The 21,169-nt window shown below is 36.7% G+C and overlaps 1 protein-coding gene and 2 long non-coding RNA genes across 4 annotated transcripts; 1 reads left to right on the top strand and 2 right to left on the bottom strand.

Annotated features, from left to right (window-relative positions):
* Positions 1-297: 297 nt before the first annotated feature.
* On the bottom strand, positions 298-9,405 carry LOC115424613 (uncharacterized). Of its 2 annotated transcripts, none has more exons than XM_030141981.1 (4): positions 9,045-9,405; positions 2,352-2,453; positions 2,108-2,231; positions 298-465 (listed from the first exon to the last, which is right to left on the bottom strand). In XM_030141981.1, the coding sequence occupies exons 1-4, from the start codon at positions 9,349-9,351 to the stop codon at positions 300-302; spliced, it is 699 nt and encodes a 232-aa protein (XP_029997841.1). In that variant the 5' UTR covers positions 9,352-9,405; the 3' UTR covers positions 298-299. The 2 variants fall into 2 exon arrangements, with proteins under 2 accessions (XP_029997841.1, XP_029997840.1); XM_030141980.1 differs by lacking the exon at positions 9,045-9,405 and adding an exon at positions 5,563-6,354.
* On the top strand, positions 9,189-12,863 carry LOC115424614 (uncharacterized). Its single transcript, XR_003936108.1, has 3 exons — positions 9,189-9,307; positions 11,517-11,628; positions 12,414-12,863. It is a non-coding gene; the product is annotated as an uncharacterized LOC115424614 (long non-coding RNA).
* On the bottom strand, positions 11,274-11,704 carry LOC115424615 (uncharacterized). The gene is made up of 2 exons (XR_003936109.1): positions 11,674-11,704; positions 11,274-11,592 (listed from the first exon to the last, which is right to left on the bottom strand). It is a non-coding gene; the product is annotated as an uncharacterized LOC115424615 (long non-coding RNA).
* Positions 12,864-21,169: the final 8,306 nt, after the last annotated feature.

A 21,169-nucleotide genomic window follows, 5' to 3' on the forward strand; every position in this document is an offset into this window, starting at 1 on the left:
CGTAGCCCCCCCACCCCTGATCACCACCAAAATTTAATCATGTCTTCCTTGTGCCAGTATCAACATTTCCTGAAATTTGCATCCAAATCCGTCCATAACTTTTTGAGTTATCTTGCACAGACAGACAGACAGACAAACCAACGCCGGCAAAAACATAACCTCCTTGGCGGAGGTAAGAAAAGGTAAAATTGTTTTAATAATTGTTTGATAATATAAGTAGAACCTGCCTCTATAGTAGAAACCTTATGTGAAATAAAATACTGTACAGATATGATAAATCAGGCAGCAGTGACAGTATTTCATTGTTTCAGTTTCTTTATTTGCAGCATGTAATATTCCTCTTGTAACTTCAAGACTTTTAGTTGCATTTTTATTTTCTCTCTCTTCAGTTGATCGAGGTCCATAGAGTCTAAATCCACACCTGAAAACTGAGAGCTGCCTGAGGCTTTGATTCCTTCAGGGGCCCTGCAAAAAAATTTAAAAAAAGTAAAGTTATGGCCTTTCATTTTCATCATCTCGTCCCTTGAGAATCAGCTGGTTCTATGTCCACTTTTTGCAGAAATGGAGTTAAGCATATCAGGACATTCTAAAACCATTAAAGTTTCTGTCCCAAAGTTCTTAGCTCCAAGCTAAACATCTACACACACTCACACCTAGAAACATTTAGTTCTATGTCCTGAGTGGTGCTCATTTCAAATCAGGTAGTTCTATGTCAAAGAGGACCCAATCAGGGGCCATACCTGGATCATCTGACATTCGCTCAAAAAAGATGCATGCTCAGAAAATACATGGAGGGGGTCTCAAATTGACTGAGACATGTTTACTTTATGCCGTTGATGCCTAAGTAAGGCATTTTGATACTGGTAAAAGTTTGAAATGATTGGTCTGAACAGGGCTATCATGTAAATAGTTTTGTTTAATGTTTGTTCAAAGTAGTCCAGTGTTCAAATTTGGCATTTTTAAATGGGCAAGGCTGTCCCGGAGTCAGGTCTGAGAAGGTGGCTCATTGATAAACTTGTGTATTTGATAGTCATTTTATATTTGAGTGTATGAGGCATTCTGACGCAAAATTTGGAATTTCTGGATAAGTTTTATTTTTCATACTTTTATTCTTTCGTACTAGATTTTGGTCAAGTGGCCAATATTGTCCCGGCCTCAGGTTCAAATGAGAATTTGGCTCATTTACAGACTTGTCATTGATTTGATATAATCGTTTTATCTGTGAATGTATATTTAATTTTGATGCAATTTTTGCATTATATACACTTCTTTTCTAATTTTTATTTTTTGTTATGGATTCTGGTCAAATGGGCAGTGTTGTTCGGTGTCAGGTTCAAATAAGAATGTGGCTCATTCATCGACTTTTATCTATGAGTGTACGAAGAATTTTCAATACTCATCAATCCTCGGACTTAAAAAGGTCGTTCATGGTGTTACACATCATTTGGCTACATTCCACAACTAATTCTCCTGCCTTTGAGGATTGAAGTATGGCTGGAAAATGGTTGTTTGCCATGAAAACTGAGTTAACACAATTTATGCAGGTACTCCAGGTGTCCTAACATGTTTATTCACCATTCTACATTTAATGAAAAAGGATAGATGTGCTCATTTTAGTTGTCAACCTTAAATAAATGTGTATTGGAAAACACTAGCAAAGAATGTTTTTTTATGTTGCATTTTGTGACATCAGTATAAAATACATGTAATCACTGACTAAAACGTTCTTAGTTTGTTCATAACTTTTTTAAAAACAACTCTGGTGGACATAGAACTTCCTGATTTCGATCATAAGTGAAACCTGTTGACCAGGGGCAACTTACATACCTTGGAATCAGAAAGTTCTATGTCCATTTTTAACTTCTTATATCTCTAAGCCTATGGAGATTTAGAACATGTTAACAATATGTTTAGGGTACCTTCCACAGTCAACACTATTCCACACAAAAAGATGATTGATAACTCTCCAAATATCAGAGATCAGACAGGTGAAATTTTCAAACTCCGTTTTCTCAAAATGACGAAAAGTGGACATAGAACCAGCTGATTCTAAAGGGACGATCTGTCTGTGTCTAACCCTAAACCGTACATTAGATCAAACCCTTACCATGTCTGCAGCTCCATGGCGTGTAACTGTGCGGTATCGTGGTCGGGGGTGGTCACATCCAGTCCTGGGTTTTCAAATTTATACCCAACCAAGACAGTGTGAGGTACAGTCGGAGAGTCTGCACCTGCACGTTTAATGGGAACCATGTGAATTAACACCAAATACACTATATTTGTACAAAGGAAAACTGGTACTAAATACTCAGTTACATGAATCTAAGACGTTTCAGTTGTAATGAACTTACTCATCATCATGTCTGTGCTTTCTTCTTTAATTCCTCCCTGTGTGGTCGCAGTGTTTTGAGGCGACGTGTTTGGATTTGCTTGACCCCCGCCATCTGAGTTGTCTTTACAGAAAGAAAACAACAGTTATATAAACTGGAAAAATACAGTTTGGACAGTGACTCAAACTTTGACACCACCACAGTGGATTTATGTGGATATTCAGCTATAAATCAAAGGGTTTAACAAAAAATATTACATTAACCAATTTAGTAATTACAACCATTTTAAACATAGTCCCTTCATTTTCAGAGGCTCAAAAGGAATTGGACACTGACTGACCAGCAGCTTCATGTCCAGATGTGTCCTGTTCCCTGGTTATTCTATGACAAATGAAGCACATAAAAGGTCTGGAGTTAATTCCAGATGTTGAATTTGCATTTGGTAGTTCGGTGGTGTCACTCTCAAAATACTTACAGACCTGACTGTAAGTGCGAAAACAATAAATCCAATGATTTCCTGGTTTTGTCATAAAGTTAACACTGCAAGTCACTGGCATTGGCAAAGATGGTTGTTAAAGAAATGAATATTACATTGGTCTATGTGTAAAATGTCTCCAGAATTAAAGTAGTGTTTGAGTTAATAACGGAAAAAAAATGAAGTCAAAAATGCAGGTTGGCTGCAGTTTCAGAGAATTAATGTGAGAACGGGTTTTAATCAAAAGGAATATTTGTCTCAGATCTACCAGATCTACTTAAAAATACAGTCTGCACATTACAGTAGATTCACTTCACACGTTCTTTCTAGTGGAAGACCTGTTAAATCTATTGTATAAATGTACTTAAGCCAATATATGTGTAACAACATTTTATCATTTACATTGAAACCATCAGCTAACCAGCACTTTTATCCTTTGTTTGTTAATTCATCCTATTAATGTAAGATTTTGTATATTCAGCCCATAAAGACCCAAACACCCACCGCCAACCAAAAGCATCTACTGATCTAAAATGATTAATAACTGTTGATCTACTAGTCCTATCAATACATGTAAAAAAAAAAAAAAAAAAAAACAGTAAAATGCAGTTTCTCTTTTTGAGAACGGTGTACTTTGTTCCAATGATGTCCTGTGTAATATGTAATGAGATATGTAAACCGGAGATCTTGGCGCACACTGACACACAATCAAATGGCATTGAATAACATGCGAAATGGTGAAAATGCATACGCCAAATGCAATAAGAACTGGCATGATATACAACGCGATTTCATAAGATCAGTCTGCCATAGTGAACGTAGAAACGTCACCTTCTGCAACTTTTGCTAGTTTGACATAGTGATGGGACTTTTGGCTCTTTGAAGGGAGTGGTTCAATCAGGAGCCGTTCACTGAAAAAAGCCGTTCAAAAGACTGGCTCTTTTATGTTTTTTGCATTCTTTTCAAACACCAATGTTTTAATGACTAAATAGGCTACATGTGATGACTGACATTACATTTTAAAGGTGTTTCATTGGCACGGCAGTAAATATTATCTTGCTGTAAAAAAGAATAGTTAGTTCAAATGTGTGGACTAAATACATGACATGAGAGGTGACAGTAGGCAAATGCTGGAATTTGACCAAAAACATCATGGTACATTATGTGGACTAGTCTGTAGCCTAAAAATGAAGACAAAAATAAAACATTTTTTTTTGCTAACTTCTTGTCATGAGACATGCGCAGTGTGCAAGCACTCTTTTTTTCTGCTCGAACATTCTCCTCCTGCCCAGTGCCTCCCCGGTGATGCTAAATTGACAGGACACTCCCTCCTTAAAGAAAAAAAATGTTAAAAAATGAACGGCTCTTTACAAAGACTCAGTTCCCATTGTTCATTTCAAAGAGCCATTCAAAAGATGATTCGTTTGTGAATGTCACATCACTAGTTTGACAAACGACAGTGGTTGTAGACACTTGTGTTTATGTTCAGTTAATGATATATTTTGTTGAAAAAGTCACTTTTTCCTCATTTTTTCAGATTTGATCTAATAACCTTTGAGCTGAATTTATGAATGTTTACATGGTCAGTAAATTAAATATAGGAAAATTCCTGATTTTTGCTGAAAAATGCGAAATGCAGAGGAAAATATTATAACTGGTGATAAATCACTTGGAGTAGACAAAAAGTCATTTGTGACAAAAACAGTTGGGTGTTTAAGGGTTCATCTTTGAGGCAGATAATGTCTAAAAATAAAGTAGACTGCCTTTACTTATTTATTCCTTCATTTTATTTTACTTGATTTTGTTTTAACATCATAAATCAAGTATATCAACCTCAAGTAGCATAAAAAATACTGTGGAACCACACAGTATGAGTTTAATTTGGGCTCATTTTGTGATTCACTCCTTTTACAAATCAATTTTCCCCACTGAAATGATTTGAAATATAGTTAATCCGCTCAAGGCCCCAAAAACCACCCGAAACAGGGGTGTCAAACATGCGGCCCGGGGGCCAAATCCAGCACGCCAAAAGGTCCAATCCAGCCCACAGGATGAATTAGGGAAATACAAAAATTACACTAAAGATATTAACAATCAAGGATGTCAAAATAAATTTAGTTCAGTTCCATCTAAAGTGGGTCAGACCAGTAAAATACTATCATAATAAACTATAAGCAACGAAAACCACATATTTTTCTACTTGTTTTAGTGTAAAAAAAGTAAAATTACACAAAAGTGTTAACATTTACAGACTAGCCTTTTACAAAAAATGTGAAAAACCTGAACGAATCTGAGCGACTTGAGATGTCTTAATAGATTTAAGAGTAATCGTACCAATATTCTGTCTGTTGTTAAATGTTTTGTGTATTTGTAGATCCACTGTGATCTGTACGTTGTAATGAGCATGTAAAAATGAGAAGCTGAGGCCAAATAATGGCATACATTGTTAAAATTGCCCTTTCTTTCTTAATAAATTTTATTTTGGTCATGGTTTGCTCATGTTTTTCCACAATTTTGTAGATGTAAAAATTTTGATGATATAATCTTACTTTTTTCACTCTAAAATGTAGAAATTAGACATAGAAATTTTGGAATTGATATTATTTATGTATTATTATGTGATTATTTTCATAATCCGGCCCACTGCAGGTCATATCGGGCTTTATGTGGCCCCTGAACTAACATGAGTTTGACACCCCTGACCTAAAATATCTTTTTAAAGGAGAAAACAGAAGATGCAGTCAGAAAGAAAATTACAATTACACGCCGCGTAACCAGTTCTCTTCTTAAAATTATCCAACCAGCCTCGACTGGCCTTAAACTCTTCAGCTGGGGTCTCGTCCGCGGAAGGTCCAGGGTTCTGCTTCAAGAGCTCCACGTACAACATTCGCGCTTTCTCACAGATGATGGTCTCCGTCAGTGCACCCCCTGCCTGTTGCTTCTCCTTGATCCACTGCAGAAGCCTCTTTTCCATCTCTTCGTGGGCATATGTTCTTTGCTTGCAGATCCTGGAGACCCCCTTAGCTGTTGTAAGAGCCTTGATCTCATCCTTCTTTTTCAGGATGGTGCAGATCGTCGACGTGTTTCGGTTGTACTGCCGTGCTAAGTCCACTACACGCACTCCTCTCTCGTGTGTTTGGATGATTTCCTTCTTCAACTCTATGGTGATAGGCTTCTTCTTCTTATCGGCTCTATCCTTTGTTCTAACTTTCTTCGGCTTCATGGCTTAAGACATGTAATTCGCGCAAATACACACAAAACAAAGAAAAATCACTAGAGTAAGACGAACTAGATGATCAGGTGAAGTAGCCCTGCAGAGGCTCCTCCTGCTGACAGAAACACATGCTCGTACTGCGGGTTTCCACTCGTATATCAAGACAAATATTCCCAGAGCCACAGCTCGTAATGGACATTCCTCGTACTGTGGTGTAGTGGTGGGCGGGTCGATCCAAATAATAATATCAACGTTGGTATTAATATAGATCTCTACTTCAGTTTCAGTTTGTCTGCTGCAGCCACGGTTTCATCGCGGAAGCTGCTGTCTGTCTGTGTGTGTGTGTGTGTGTGTGTGTGTGTGTGTGTGTGTGTGTGTGTGTGTGTGTGTGTGTGTGTGTGTGTGTGTGTAAGTGCCGGGTGCAATCAGTGTAGCAGCTCAAGTTACAGCCAGGCACGCGCACTTGGCTCCACCTCCCTCTCGCTGTGATTTGCTCTTGTACTGTCATGTGACTCAGCGACCGCGGCCCCAGGCAAGCAAACAAACAAGCGTGTAGCCAGCAAGGTCTGGTCACGAGCCCACTCCGGTAAGATTTCCACAGACACGCAGACATTACAGAGAAATACAAGTGCCGCTTGGCTAGATTTTAAGATAGAAAATGACACCGGTGCTCCTTGGACTATTAGAAATAATGTTGTATAATACAGCAGCAACACCACGAATCTATACAAACACACAAGGGGCTATAGAAAACAAAACGAGGAGCTTCAGAGATGGAAGAGGACAGACATGCCCCCCCCCCCCCCCGGTCACGACAGACCCACCCAGAAGCAGGAGAGGCTGACAGACATTCATGGGATTATTACATAATATTAAAATATCAACCCCCCCACCCCACAGCTCAACAACTGTTTTGGAGGGGGGATGGACGCGACAAGGAGGATAATGACATGACAATGGAAACCTACGGAGCTCTGTAACACCCCCTCCCCCCATGGCAAATTCCTTTTCCAGGGGGCGTGGGGTCTGTGTGTGTGTGTGTGGGGGGGGGGGGGTTCTGTCCAAAAAAGATTGAGAACCACTGATTTTATCAATTCATCATCACTCACTTATCCATGTAGTTGTGCTAGTGTTTATTCTACAGTTCCATAGATGGTAGAGGTTTCTATTATTTGTACTACCAGTTACAGTAGTAGTACATCCACTGTTAATACAGGGTGGGGAAGCAAAATTTACAATATTTTGAGGCAGGGATTGAAAGACAGTGTATGACCAATTAGTTTATTGAAAGTCAGGAGAATTTATTTGCCACAAGAAAATGGACATAATAGAAAATGATTTTATTCTATGTGTCCTCCTTCTTTCTCAATAACTGCCTTCACACACTTCCTGAAACTTGCACAAGTGTTCCTCAAATATTCGGGTGACAACTTCTCCCATTCTTCTTTAATAGTATCTTCCAGACTTTCTCGTAATAGTTTTGCTCATATTCATTCTCTTCTTTCCATTATAAACAGTCTTTATGGACACTCCAACTATTTTTGAAATCTCCTTTGGTGTGACGAGTGCATTCAGCAAATCACACACTCTTTGACGTTTGCTTTCCTGATTACTCATATGGGCCAAAGTTTGTGAAAAGGTATGGATAATAGTGTTAGGTATGATTATGACATCAATATATGTTTGGTTTCAAAACAATTGACGTAGTGCCTGCTGAGAAAAAACTACTAAATATTCATTGTAAATTTTGCTTCCCCACCCTGTACTTGTACTGGTAGTAGTAGTATTAACAGTTATGGACATTTGTTCTAGCTCTTGGTAATTATACTAACACCAGCTGATCTACTTTTTAACAGTTCTAGTTCAGTTTGCTGTGTGCATCCATGTGTCTCCCCCGACTATCCCCCTTCTCCCCCAATCTCTCTCTCTCTCTCTCTCTCTTTTCTCCTCCTTTTCTCTCTCTCTTTAACCCTAACTGGTCAAGGCAGACGTCCAACCTCCAGCAGTCTGGGTCTGCTCCAGGTTTCTGCTGTTAAATGGAAGTTTTTCCTTCCACTGTCACCACTCACTAGTGTTTACTCCTGGAGGATTCTGTTGGTTTCTGTAAATTGACTTGAGAGTCTGCTTGGCTGGTGTCATGAGATAACTTTTGTTATGATTTGGCACTACATAAATAAAATCTGATTGATTGATTGATTGATTGATTGATTGATTGATTAAATGTATACATTTACTGGAAGTGAAACAAATTCAAAGAAAACTAAACAAAAAGTCTCTTCTCAGTTTTGATTGAATATATTTACTCTTGCACTGACGAGGAAAAACTGTATTTTGTTTTTGTAGTGTGTATTCTTATACACACACTACAAACACCTGTACTTGAAAAAATGTTTTAAATGTTTGTTATAAAAGTTGTGACTGTTCATTGTTGATGTTTTCTTTGTTGTGAAAGTTGTTGCTGCTCTAATGCATCCACAGGTTTTTTCTGTTTTACTGAAAACTTTGTCCAAATTCTTTCTTGGGTTTTAACTAGTTAAACACACTAAAACACTTAAAGGTTATGACAGTTCTTTCAGATTTAGCCATGTCACATTGTATCTGATCCATCCCAGTATCAGTATACTACTGACCCTGTATTTATTTAGTATAGGAATGATAAGTCTAACACTACCGCTCACTATTACAGGACTCCTATTTTTAGGGGCATTTGGCCCGGGGGGGCGGGGTTACGTGCTGCGTCACTGATGTGTCTGATGTGTGTTCTTGTGTCGGTGCGGTGTTATAATCCAGTTATCCCCGAACCCGAACCCTAAACCTAACCCTAACCCAAACCCTAACTCTAACCCTAACATATACGACGTAAACTCGCTTCCGGGCAAAAGACGTACAACGAAATGCCCCAAATGCAGCAGTCCCATTGTGACCGACAGTTGGATTAACTGCGCAGCCTCAGATGAAATTCTCTAAATTAATCACATGAACAAATAGTGCAGAAATGCTGGAGTCCAGGTGGACTAAGTCTTACTCAGTCTGCGTCTGTGGCTCCAGTTCCTCCTGCTGTACACCTCCACCTCATCATCCTCGGAGTCCGGACCGACCCTGACCTCGGTACTGGCCGTGGCCGGTGGGTAGTTTGCGTGGAGCTGGAATTTGGTCCACGCCGCGGAGTGCTTTGCGTTTAAGTGGTACTTGAGGCTGGATGTGCTGCGGTGGTAGGAGAAGGGTTTACGGCAGAAGCCGCACAGCACCACGCGCCTGTCCACGCTGCCGTCCGGACACTTCTTAAACGTAAAGATCCCATTCAACACTGTTTTGTCATCTGGGTCCATCATGTTTACAGAGGTTTTTCACCGTCGCGCTCACTTTTTTTTTTTTTCCTCAATAAACTTTATTTACACGTACAATCATCAGATATGCTAATCCGAGCCTATTCAGTCACGTGGTTGTATTTAGGTCAGTACAAAAATGGACTAAAATCATGTAATCTAGCAAAATTACATAATACAATAACGAAAAGTGACTAGAAAAACTTAAATTATAAATTAAATTCAGTACAAGGCTCCATTTTTTGTGCACTAAGGTTTTAATTTTATATTTATACTTTTTTTATTGTTTCCAGAGGGTATTATGACCTTTTTGTCCGCTTTTGGGGACATGAGTTTCACAAGAAATAAAATAAATAAATAAAATTAATCTAATACATAGACAAGCTGTCCACTGCAATGGACATTCATTAAAAAATGTATCTGAAAAAAAAAATCTGCTGTTTACACTAAAGACAATTTTGTAATGCAAAATAGCAGAAATTTGTACTTTCCTGGGTTTCAGGAGGTTAACCCCCCCCCCCCCCCTTACATTATATATTTTGGCTAAAATTTCCTTAGGGGGTCAAATGAGTGGCCATTTTTGTCAAAAAAAAAAAAAAAAAAAGTTGTAAGAAATTAATAGAACTGTGTTGAAATAATGCTAATACATTTGTGCACAGACTACTGATATTATTTGACAGTGGAAGCTATATTGTCAGAAATATTGGATTTTGAATAGCACGTGTATGTGAAAACTTTTGCTGGTGGACGGACGTGACATTACCCATGATGATCTGGTCAGTACCAGTACTTTATTAGGAATAAACTTATATACTTACTATTGCTAATTCTCCTCTTATTCATAAATGTTAGTATTGTGGATCTAAAACAATAACAGCTGACACAAAAACACAAAATGCGTCAGTGGACGGATGTGACATGGTTGTTACGGATCCCATCATACTGATGCTCGGCAGCCATGTCACCGTTTCCACAAATGATCCCTGTGCAAAAACTAGGATCAGAATTATTTATTGTATAGTTTATCATCGTACTAAAGAGTAAATAACAATATAGAATTGTTATTTCTTTATAAAAATGCTTATTATTAGAAAACTGTTGATTTAAAAAGTGATGTGTGACATTCTTAATGTATGTATTGGCGTAACATAAGCAGGATGGATCAGCACCATACTCCATATTTAACCTGTAAAAATAAAACAAGTGATATGTAGGATAGAATCTTGTAAGAAAAACTGGGGAATCTAAAAGAATAGAATATTTGTTTTTCAGGTAAATTCAGTTCAAATATAACTTGGCCATTTGTGACATGAAAATATAGCTTTAATTGTGATGAAATTGGACATTTTTGAGCTGAAAACATAGTTCATATGACCATCAACATGTTGCAACAGAACTGAAATCCTGTAAATTTGCATAACTTGCATTTACCAACACAAAGTTCCTTTGGGGATTCACTTATATTAATTTCTTATGCACAAAGACATGAATAAGACCTCTAAGCAAATTTTAGCCGATTTATAGAATAGTAATAACAGTTATAGTATTGTTGCTGACCATGTCCATCCCTTTATGACTAGTGTACTCATCTTCTAATGACTACTTCCAGCAGAGTAATATACCATGTCACAAAGTTCATATCATCTCAAACTGGTTTCTTGAACATAGCAATGAGTTCACTGTGCTCAAATGGCCTATAAGTTACCAGATCATAGTATGAAAATATAGTTTGCAAACATGGGCCTATATTTGTGGAATGGATGAGATGAAGATAGTGACATTGGGTTTTTGTTTTGCAAATTTACTGATACATAGATATGGATTTTAGAAGGCATGGAACATTTTTATTTTAGGGATCTGAGTTTTCCTCAGAGAACAATACAGAGCAACACAACAAAACAAAACAAAACAGTAGTCACTCAAAGTACTGCAAAATAAACTATATTTACAAAATGCTTAATGAAAAGAAACTAAGCCTGACACTTTCAGTTATTGTTGACAAGAGTAAGAAATGAGGTCAATCTTGAGTATGTCGTGTACAAAATCTGACAAAAAGTCAACTTTACTACAGTGACAACAGGTCACTGTTTCAGTTTGTTTATTTTCATTGTGTAATATTCCTCTTGTAACATTAAGACTTTAAGTTTCTTTTTTATTTTCTCTCTCTTCAGCTGCTCCAGGTCCATAGAGTCCAGATCCACCCCTGAGAACTGAGCAGCGTCTGATGGTGGGACTGTTCCAGGATTCCTGCAAAAGAAGAGTGGAAACATTATGGCCCTGAATGTACATTAACCTCTTATCTTTGTCTAAAATATGCAATAACCTTACCATGTCTGAACCTTCACTATCTTTAACTGTGGCAGAGGCAGATCTGCAAAACCACCACCTGGATATTTAGTAGAAAACATGTTATATAATTACAGACACAATTAGACACTTGAATTCATATTAAGACTGCATATTTAACTGATATTAGTCACACATTTTCTTCAATTTGTACAGCAGGCTACACCTTCTACCATTGATTCTGATTTTTTAAAAAAATAAATAAATAAAGAGTAATTAAGATAAGATGAAACTGAAGTCTTTACAGCTGCAAAATAAAATGCTGAAAAACATTTGAGTGAAACAATGAGTATAAAAGAGAAGCTGTTATTTAATCTGTTATTACACTGTCTGATCAACTTACTCGTTGTCTATAACATATTCTATTATAGTTTATTCTTTATACCACTTATTTATATATATATATATATATATATATTTTTTTTTTTTTTTTTTTTTTTTTTTTTTTTTACCTATTTTTAATTTATGGTGTTTCACAGAGTGAGAGAGAAACAGTATCTCAATTCTCTGTATGTCCTGTACATACAGAGAATTGACATTAAAAAATCTTTGAATCTCTGTGTGTTCTTAAACTTCTCCTGAATGTCTACAGTGTTTTGAGTTAAAATCCTTTCACCTGGAATGGCTTGAGCACTGGCTTCCCATCCTTTGTGAAGGAGAAAATCTTCAAGAAATAAAAATAACAACACATACTGAGAATATGATCACTACAGCAATTTAAGTGATTCTTAGGTTGCGTTGCTGCATACTAAACCTGGATCAGTGTTACTGATGAACGGAACAATGGAGTTACTGATGCCACTGGGTTCACCACCAGTGGATGTGGTGTTTGCAGTTTCATTCACATGGTTAGAGTTGACATCTGCAAATGAGGGATGTTGTACAGACAGAAGTACTGGGGAACCGACTCCATCAGCTGTGATTTGTCTCTGTTCATCTTCTTTATTTTCATTGCTTTGTGTGGCACAGCTGTCCAGTTCCCGCCTTTTTTCTTTCATCAGATCTCCAGTGGTAGCTGAATCTGATGTGGAAGCAACGTGAGCAACATCTATGATGGATAAGTCACTTTTTTTCTGAAACAGTACTGTGGTGTCCTACTTACTCTCTGCATCCTCAACCAGTGGCCTGTGCAAAATGCCTGTCAAGAAATAGAGGAGGACCTGAAATACAGACTGAAACAATACTATACAACACTATGTCCACATTTTGAAACTGGTCCATGCAATTTTAAATTAAAGACAAACAAGTAGCGAACAAAGAACCAGCAACATGTGATAAAAACATCAATTATGTGTAGGGATGCACCGATACCAATACCAGTATCGGGTATCGGTCCGATACTAAGCATGTGCACTAATACTTGTACTCGTAAAAGAGCTCCGATACAAACACACCGATACCACTTGATGGCAGCTTGACGTTCACCTCATAGTGCAGCAGGTATGTGGTGGAGGAGTAATGTCAGCAGCATGGAGATTTTTCAGAATAAACGACGGTGAGAAAAGTAATGTTAAAGACACAGACGGATACGGACGGAGCATATTGTCCATCCTCTGTGTACATTCCATTCGTAATTCTGCCTATTTTCCAGGAGGTAGTGGATGCGTACCCAGAGCCATATAAAGATCATCATATTATCTTATGTATAAAGCTCTGTGCGTACCCAGGTGGAGAAGTAGTTCCACCGGGAAACATGGAGGTAGTGGATCTTTTCAAAGAGCGACTGTGTGAGTTAGAGAAAAACTACAGACATATTTATGACAACTGCCAGCATCCACATCCACATTAGTATTACCTCTGTCATCGCCATATTTGTTCTGTACTGACTTTCTTCTTCTTCCCAAAAACCTTTACTCTTCTTCGTGGTATTTGTCCAGTATGGTTAATTAAGAGTGGCCCCCTCTAGTGGATTAATTGAGAAACGCTCATTCCATCGCATTAAATGTCAGTAGCAGCACTTTGTTACTTTCAGACTAATGACAATGACAATAAAGCACATTTTCAAAAGTAACTAAGAACTATAATGGTATTAACTTCTCATATCTGTACTCGGTATTGGTAAGTAATCAAATATAAGTACTTGTACTTGTACTCAGTCTGGAGAAAAGTGGTATTGGTGCATCCCTAATAATGTGAAAAAATATTCCAATAACAATTACTAACCTGTATCCCTAAGTACCATGCAGTTGGACTTCAGGTCAGTTTGGCCCTTCAAAAATTACAAAATAAATAGCATTAAACCACAATTTACCCAGGCAATAGTGCTGGCCGACACACCAGATGAGTTTTAATTCCCAGTACTATATGAATGTTATTTTTCATACACCTCTGTAGTCAACCAGTGTAACATGTCCATATGCAGGTGCATACTTGAATAGGTTAGGCTGTATTTAATTTTCCTCACAGTGGAAAATTGTCTTTGGTGCATCACAGAGAAACAAGTTTTTTTTTTCTAGATTAATGTGTGAGTTTATGTCACTTAATTTAATTTCCTACCTACCATTGATTTCATGTTATTCACACTGTCAGAAACTGGTGAGAAACTACATTCCATCTTAGCTTGTGCATTTTTGTAAATATCATTTGAATTGATAATAAAGAAATCTTGACTGTTAACTCTTATTTAAAAAAGACTGAAACATAATGTACACAAAAATCATAACCAACACACGTGAAGTAAATCTTCAGCTGTTAGCTTAACTGTCTGAATGTTTTCTTAAACAATATTGTGTTATATAAAATGCCTTCAGCATGTTCCAGAGTCTTTTATGGTCTTTTATCCTTTTCTCAGCCCAGATGATCCCATATCACTTATACAATATCAATTTTTTTTTCTGATATGTATGACCAGACATATACATTTTTTTCTTTCTGTAATATATGTACAACTGGAATATACAACAAATAAGTAAATAGTATGACAAACACAAATGCATTTCAGAAAAAAATCTGAATAAAAATAAGAAAACATCTGCAGTCGACCCAAGAGAGTTGAACATTTACTGAACCCAAATGGAGGCCACACTAAATACTGACTTTACCCACAGATGCTGTTTAGTTCTGATTTTTTTGTGTGCTTTTCAATACTGTGTACATACCGTATGTCCCAAAAAAAAATTACAATCAGACTTTCCGCATTGATAACTTTCAAAATAATTAAACAATCTAAATGCTCTTTCAGGGTATGAAACTATAACTTGTTACCTACATCTTGCAGAAAACCTCATTTAATTTGGTTCAGTGGTCATGGAGAAATGTGGATCTTTGTAAAGCATGTCATGGGTTCATTTCTTCCAAGTTTTGCACTTGGATGCTCTTGGCATCCATATGTATGAAAATATTTTACTCACAACTGACAGGGTAACTAACAAATGAATTCAAATTCTGTTTATAACATTATATCAATGGTGTGTACTCAGGTGAGGTTTTGTTGTTGAAAGATGTATTGATCTCTCAATTACCATTTTGCATTTGTTCCCTAAGAACAAATGCAAACAAATTAAAGGACACAACAGCACGTGACTGGGAGAGAGTGGGATTCAAACCACCCACCCTTCAGTTATTGGACAACCTGCTCTACCATCTGAGCCATGGCCACCCCTTTGTAATTTTTTTTAGGACATACAGCATTTCCTGCATATTTCTTGTTATAAACAAAGACACTCATCCAGTACAATTCTGCAAAGACAACAAAGTTAAAGGCTAAGATATCTGCATAGTACTGTACATTAACAGTACACTGCAGGTGTGTATGTAGCGTGACCTGCTCAGTATTTCACACAAGTTATTAAACAATATAAAAACCTTAAATTTCTTCCTCTGAATGGCATGTCTTCATTCAATTGTAAAATTGTAAACAATTCATTGACGTCTTTTTTGTTTAGTTTTACAAAGACATACCTCTGGTAGCCTCTCAAGGACGACTTTTGCTTCCATTTTTAAAGCACTTTTCTCACATGCTGACAAATGTGATTTTGTGTGTTTGCCTGTAGGAGACAAATGAATCCACATAGAAATACAAAGCCACACATACAAACCATAAAAGACCTGCACACATATGTACACTGCACTAAACATCACCTTCAACACTGTCGTCCCTGTCTTTGTCAGCAGACCCATCCTGTTCTTCACTCTTGCCTCCATTTTCCCTTTCTTCCTCCTCCTCTGTGTACTGGTACGACTCACAATCATCATCCTCCTCCTCATCATTCGCTGCTGCAGAAAGTGTTTTTAAGAGGTTATCAACACCTGTTAAATGGAACCACTTAAAACAAATGAATGATCCATGCACCATGCTCAAGTTATCTTTCATTTAATTATTTTAAGTTAGAAGAAACAGCAGACAAACCTGTAGAGTGGCTCTTCAGCTTGTTTTTTGATAACTGAAAAAAATGGGAAGAAAGATAAGACATCACTGTCAAAGTGGCATCAATTTGTTTTAACATATTTTATTTTAAGGTTCGGACACCTTTGTAGTTTTGCACTGTGTGCTCCTAAATCCCACTGTAGTTAAGGACCCTTCCTGCTCAAAAGATAATAAAACCGCTTATTCAGTGTTTGTCAAGGAAAAAGAAGCATAAGTGTTGCATAAAACAAACACAGTCCAGAACCTTACCTCAAACAAAACCTTTAGTGGTTTGCCTTCATGGAAAATAGCAAATTTCCAATTTTTCATTGCATCTTTTCCTCCAAATGTCTCAAAGGCAGGGGGAGTAAGCCAGAAACCCTTACAGTAAATGCAAGCCTCCCCTGAGTAGAGCATCCAAGAACAGTAAACAAATTAGACTTAGAAACAGATGTGTGCTGCAAACTCACTATTCATTTTCCCTTACCTCTATTCAGCTTTTTCACATCCAAGGTTCCTTTTTTGCCTCCACAGGTCACAGGTAAGATGCCTATAATTTCACCAAAGCAGTGTTTGTCATACAGCTGACATTACGACCATCAACACTTTAGTACAGTTAATGCATGACGTCATTTTGGGACTCACCATTCTTTAAGGTGTTGTTTGGGGTGTCGCCTGTGGCTTGGTCTGGCTGTGTATTGTCATCTTGTTCAACTGCCTCCATCTCTATGTCATCCAAATCTACATTCTTATAAGTATATTTAACTCTCCGTCTGATCCCTGCGCTAACTCTCCTGTTCAAGTGTTGATTTTTAACATGCCTTTTTCTCTTCATTTCTTTCCAAACACTGTTGAATTCTGAATTTACAGTAAAAGATTCAAGAAAACTACAATGTTTTAATCTCAAATGGATTCATCAATCAAATGGAATCGTTTGTTTTATCTAAATATAATCTCAATTTTATATGAGCCTTTTTTTATTTGGTGTCTGATGTGTTAGATTAATTGCATATCAGTGCACAGATCCAGGATCAGCTGAAGCACCGGGTTCTCCAATGTTGGACCTGAGGAACATGGGTGTCATTACATTAACCCTTTCATGCATGAATGATGAGAATTTTTCCTGAGTGTTTTTATTTCTCTTTAGGCATAAAAAAAAAAAAAAAATGCATTTGAAAAACATGTATGAACCTGTTTTTCATGGAGTTTCAGCTGGACACCATGCGTTTAATATTTCAAGCAATGAAACGTTATTTACTGATATACTGTGTGAAATCTATGAAATAAAAACATTTTTAATGCTGCCAATCTAATGTTTTCTCACATTTGATCACACTCCAATGCTATTCATTACTCACTTCATGAAGATAACATAAAAAAACAACTTTTGTTTGAAAAAAAAAGACATTAATTACAGTCTAATAACAAACATTTGATTTCTAATCAAACATGTTACTGCAGATCAGGTCTATCAAGAAAAGCAAAGTTACAGTAACAGTATGAACATCAGTGTATTATGAGATGGTGCAAGAGCGTCCAGTGTGTTGACTGATGCGGAACTACACTACCAGTCAAAAGTTTGGACTCACATTCTCATTTAAATGACATGAGATGGACCGCAGATGGCCAACAAGTGCTCAGCATCACTGGGAACTCCCTCAAGACTTTTGGAAAACATTTCAGGTGACTACCTCAAGGAAGCGCATCTACAGAATACCAAGAATGTGCAAAGCAGTAATAAAAGCAAAATGTGGCTATTTTAACCCTTTCATGCATAGGTCACTACAGTGGACAGTTATTCTCCAGCTGTTCTCTTGTATATTCATGGGTTTTGATGTTTTAGTTCCATATCAGCCAACACAGTGGACACTTACGCACCATCCCATACACTGACATTCAGACCATTACTGTAACTTTGCTGTTCTTGATAAACCTGATCTGCACTAACATGTTTAAGTGTGAATCAATTGTTATTTGTTAGACAAGAAGGTTTTTTTTGCATATCATCTCCATGAAGTGAGTAATTACTAGCATTAGAATATGTTCAAATGTGAGAAGACATCAGATTAGCAGCATTAAAAATGTTTTTATTTTATTGTTTTCATATTACTTTATTCTGATATTGGGTTTTAAATACGTTTCTCTACTTCAAAAATTAAATGCATGGATATTTTTGTAACTCCATTGAAAAAAAAACTGGATCGCATTATTTTTTTCATGCCTAAGGAGGAATTAAAAACACTGAAGAAAAAAATCTTGACTAAGGTTCTCACAATTCATGCATGAAAGGGTTAAGGAATCTAAAATATAAAACATGCTTTGAGTTATGTCACACTTTTTTTAACTACATAATTCCATGTGTGTTCATTCGTAGTTCTGATGCATTCAGTGAGAATCTACAATGTAAATAGTCATGAAAATAAAGAAAAAACAGGTGAGTCCAAAATTTGACTGGTAGTGTAAAACAACAAAACACATGAATATACAAGAGAACAGCTGGAGGATAACTGTCCACTGGAATGACCAGTATGCATGAAAGGGTTAAGTTACAGGGAAATAAAAGGTGGAACTTAACCACTTAGGCACAACTTTTAACTAAAGGGTTTGTTCTAATTACAAGGTCTTCTGGGTTATTACACCCACATACGACTGTCATATATAAAAAATAATACCCAGTCCAGATGCTTATCCCATCACCTCCGAGTGTTTCTTTCGCTTTTACACCAATAAAACAGTAGCCCCACTTTTCAGACTGGCATTAAATCTTCATTATTTACCGTGCTCGAAAGTCCATCTAAGGTCTCGTCGCTTCCTGGACCCAAAAGCCACAAAACTGCGCTTTTTCATGACTTTAGCATAAAAAAACAAACAAACAAACAAACAAACAAACAAACAAAAAAACTCTTCTTTAAAATGTAGCAGGTAAGTACGAGAAAACACAAAGCATCGCGAGAAGACAGGTAGCGGTGTGGAAATATCGTTCCTGAAATAGAAAGCGATTAAGTACGACGGCGTATTTGGGCCACATAAGGAAAAAAACGCTTGTCATTACGAGAATAAAGTCGTAGTTTAAAAAAAAAACTCATTATTTAACGAGAATAAATTCGTTATTTAATGAGAAAAAACTTATTATTTAATGAGAATAAAGTCGTTCTATAATGAGAAGTTGTACCTGCTCATCGATGCAGAACTGTGAACATTTAGTGCAGTTCTTTCATTTAGGGGTTCGGCACAAAGGCCAAAGACTGAGTCTGTCCTCCATCAGCACATTATCATTAGTCTGAGGACTTTGAGGAGCGTTTGCACACATTTGGGTTTGTTGGAAGAACTGAACTGATTTGTAGCAAATTTCCTCTTTCGCAGAGGAGAAACTGCTGAAGTGTTCAGCTGCAGGACTGTCAGTGGAAACACCAGAAGTAAACACAGAGGGTTTGTGTTTCTGAACAAACTGAGGGATTCTACTGGGAGTTTTAGAGTCCAACACAAGGGAAAGTTACTGCTTCACTTGTTGCCTTCGCTGTAAAACCAGAAACTGTAGAATTTTCAAAATATTACGAATTTAATCTCATAAAAGTACGACTTTATTCTCGTTAAATAATGAGTTGTTTTGGGGTTTTTTTAAACTACGACTTTATTCTCCTTAATTAACGACTTTATTCTCGTTAAATAAAGACTTAAAAAAAAAAAACTACGACTTTATTCTCGTAGTGACAAGCATTTTTTTTTTCTCATGTGGTCCTAATACGCCGTCGTAATTAAGTGATCAACTAGAAAATAAATGAACCAAAATCAGGTAGATCCTGAAAATGTCAATGAACATTTGAATAAATCGTCTCAAAAAACTATTTATTTATTTATTTATTTATTTATTTATTTATTTATTCATTTATTGAGACTTAATTACATATACAGGGTGGGGAAGCAAAATTTACAATGAACATTTAGTTTAGTTGTTTTTTCTCAGCAGGCACTACGTCAGTTGTTTTGAAACCAAACATATATTGATGTCATAATCATACCTAAACACTATTATCCATACCTTTTCAGAAACTTTTGCCCATATGAGTAATCAGGAAAGCAAACGTCAAAGAGTGTGTGATTTGCTGAATGCACTCGTCACACCAAAGGAGATTTCAAAAATAGTTGGAGTGTCCATAAAGACTGTTTATAATGGAAAGAAGAGAATGACTATGAGCAAAACTATTACGAGAAAGTCTGGAAGATACTATTACAGAAGAATGGGAGAAGTTGTCACCCCAATATTTGAGGAACACTTGCGCAAGTTTCAGGACGCATGTGAAGGCAGTTATTGAGAAAGAAGGACACATAGAATAAAAACATTTTCTATTATGTCAATTTTCTTGTGGCAAATAAATTCTCATGACTTTCAATAAACTAATTGGTCATACACTGTCTTTCAATCCCTGCCTCAAAATATTGTAAATTTTGCTTCCCCACCCTGTATAGCCTATCATAATTTAGAAAAACTTAAAAACTACTACCTGTTTGTAAATACCCGCAATAAATACAGATCACAACACAGCATGATCACAGTGTATTAGTTTTTTATTATGTGCATACTGCAAAACTGCACTGAGTACCTAACCCTATAACCATGTAATAAATTCTCATGAACATTAAAAAAAAAAAAAGAAAAATCACAGCATTCTGAAAATCAAAAGTACATTTGCATCCTACGTCTGCCACTCCTGATTTACCATTGACAAACAACAGACACACCTAAAATCTGAAATACTTGAGATTATGGAATAGAATTCATTCATTTTTGAAGATGAATTATCAAGTCAGTCGAAGGTGATATGTTGTGACACCACTGTTAACGTGCTCTCCTAAACCAAAATAATATAAATAATTTTTTTAAAGGGTTCTTAACCACAAGTGTATAATTTCATTCATTTTTCAGATAGAAAATATGCAGCACTCGGAAAGAAACAATAACATCATTTGTTCCACATCTCTGTGAAGTGTAGTGTACATTAAATCATCTCCCCACCACAATAAAAAATTAATAAAAGAGGCTGATAGGTTTGACTAATAATAGATTATTTATAACCATCCTTATTGGGTTAAAAAGTTAGCTTTGAATAAAAATTAACAAGATTGTCTACAGTT

The sequence above is a fragment of the Sphaeramia orbicularis genome, chromosome 8 (assembly GCF_902148855.1).
Source record: "Sphaeramia orbicularis chromosome 8, fSphaOr1.1, whole genome shotgun sequence".
In the NCBI taxonomy this organism is placed as follows: Eukaryota; Metazoa; Chordata; class Actinopteri; order Kurtiformes; family Apogonidae; genus Sphaeramia; species Sphaeramia orbicularis.

Excerpts from the sequence above, each read along its gene's own strand:
- LOC115424613 (XM_030141980.1), bottom strand. The coding sequence starts at position 6,028 with ATGAAGCCGAAGAAAGTTAGAACAAAGGATAGAGCCGATAAGAAGAAG. Across the intron at positions 2,232-2,351 it reads AAGCACAGACATGATGATGA|GTGCAGACTCTCCGACTGTA; the intron begins GTAAGTTCATTA and ends TTAAACGTGCAG. Across the intron at positions 466-2,107 it reads GCCATGGAGCTGCAGACATG|GGCCCCTGAAGGAATCAAAG; the intron begins GTAAGGGTTTGA and ends ATTTTTTTGCAG.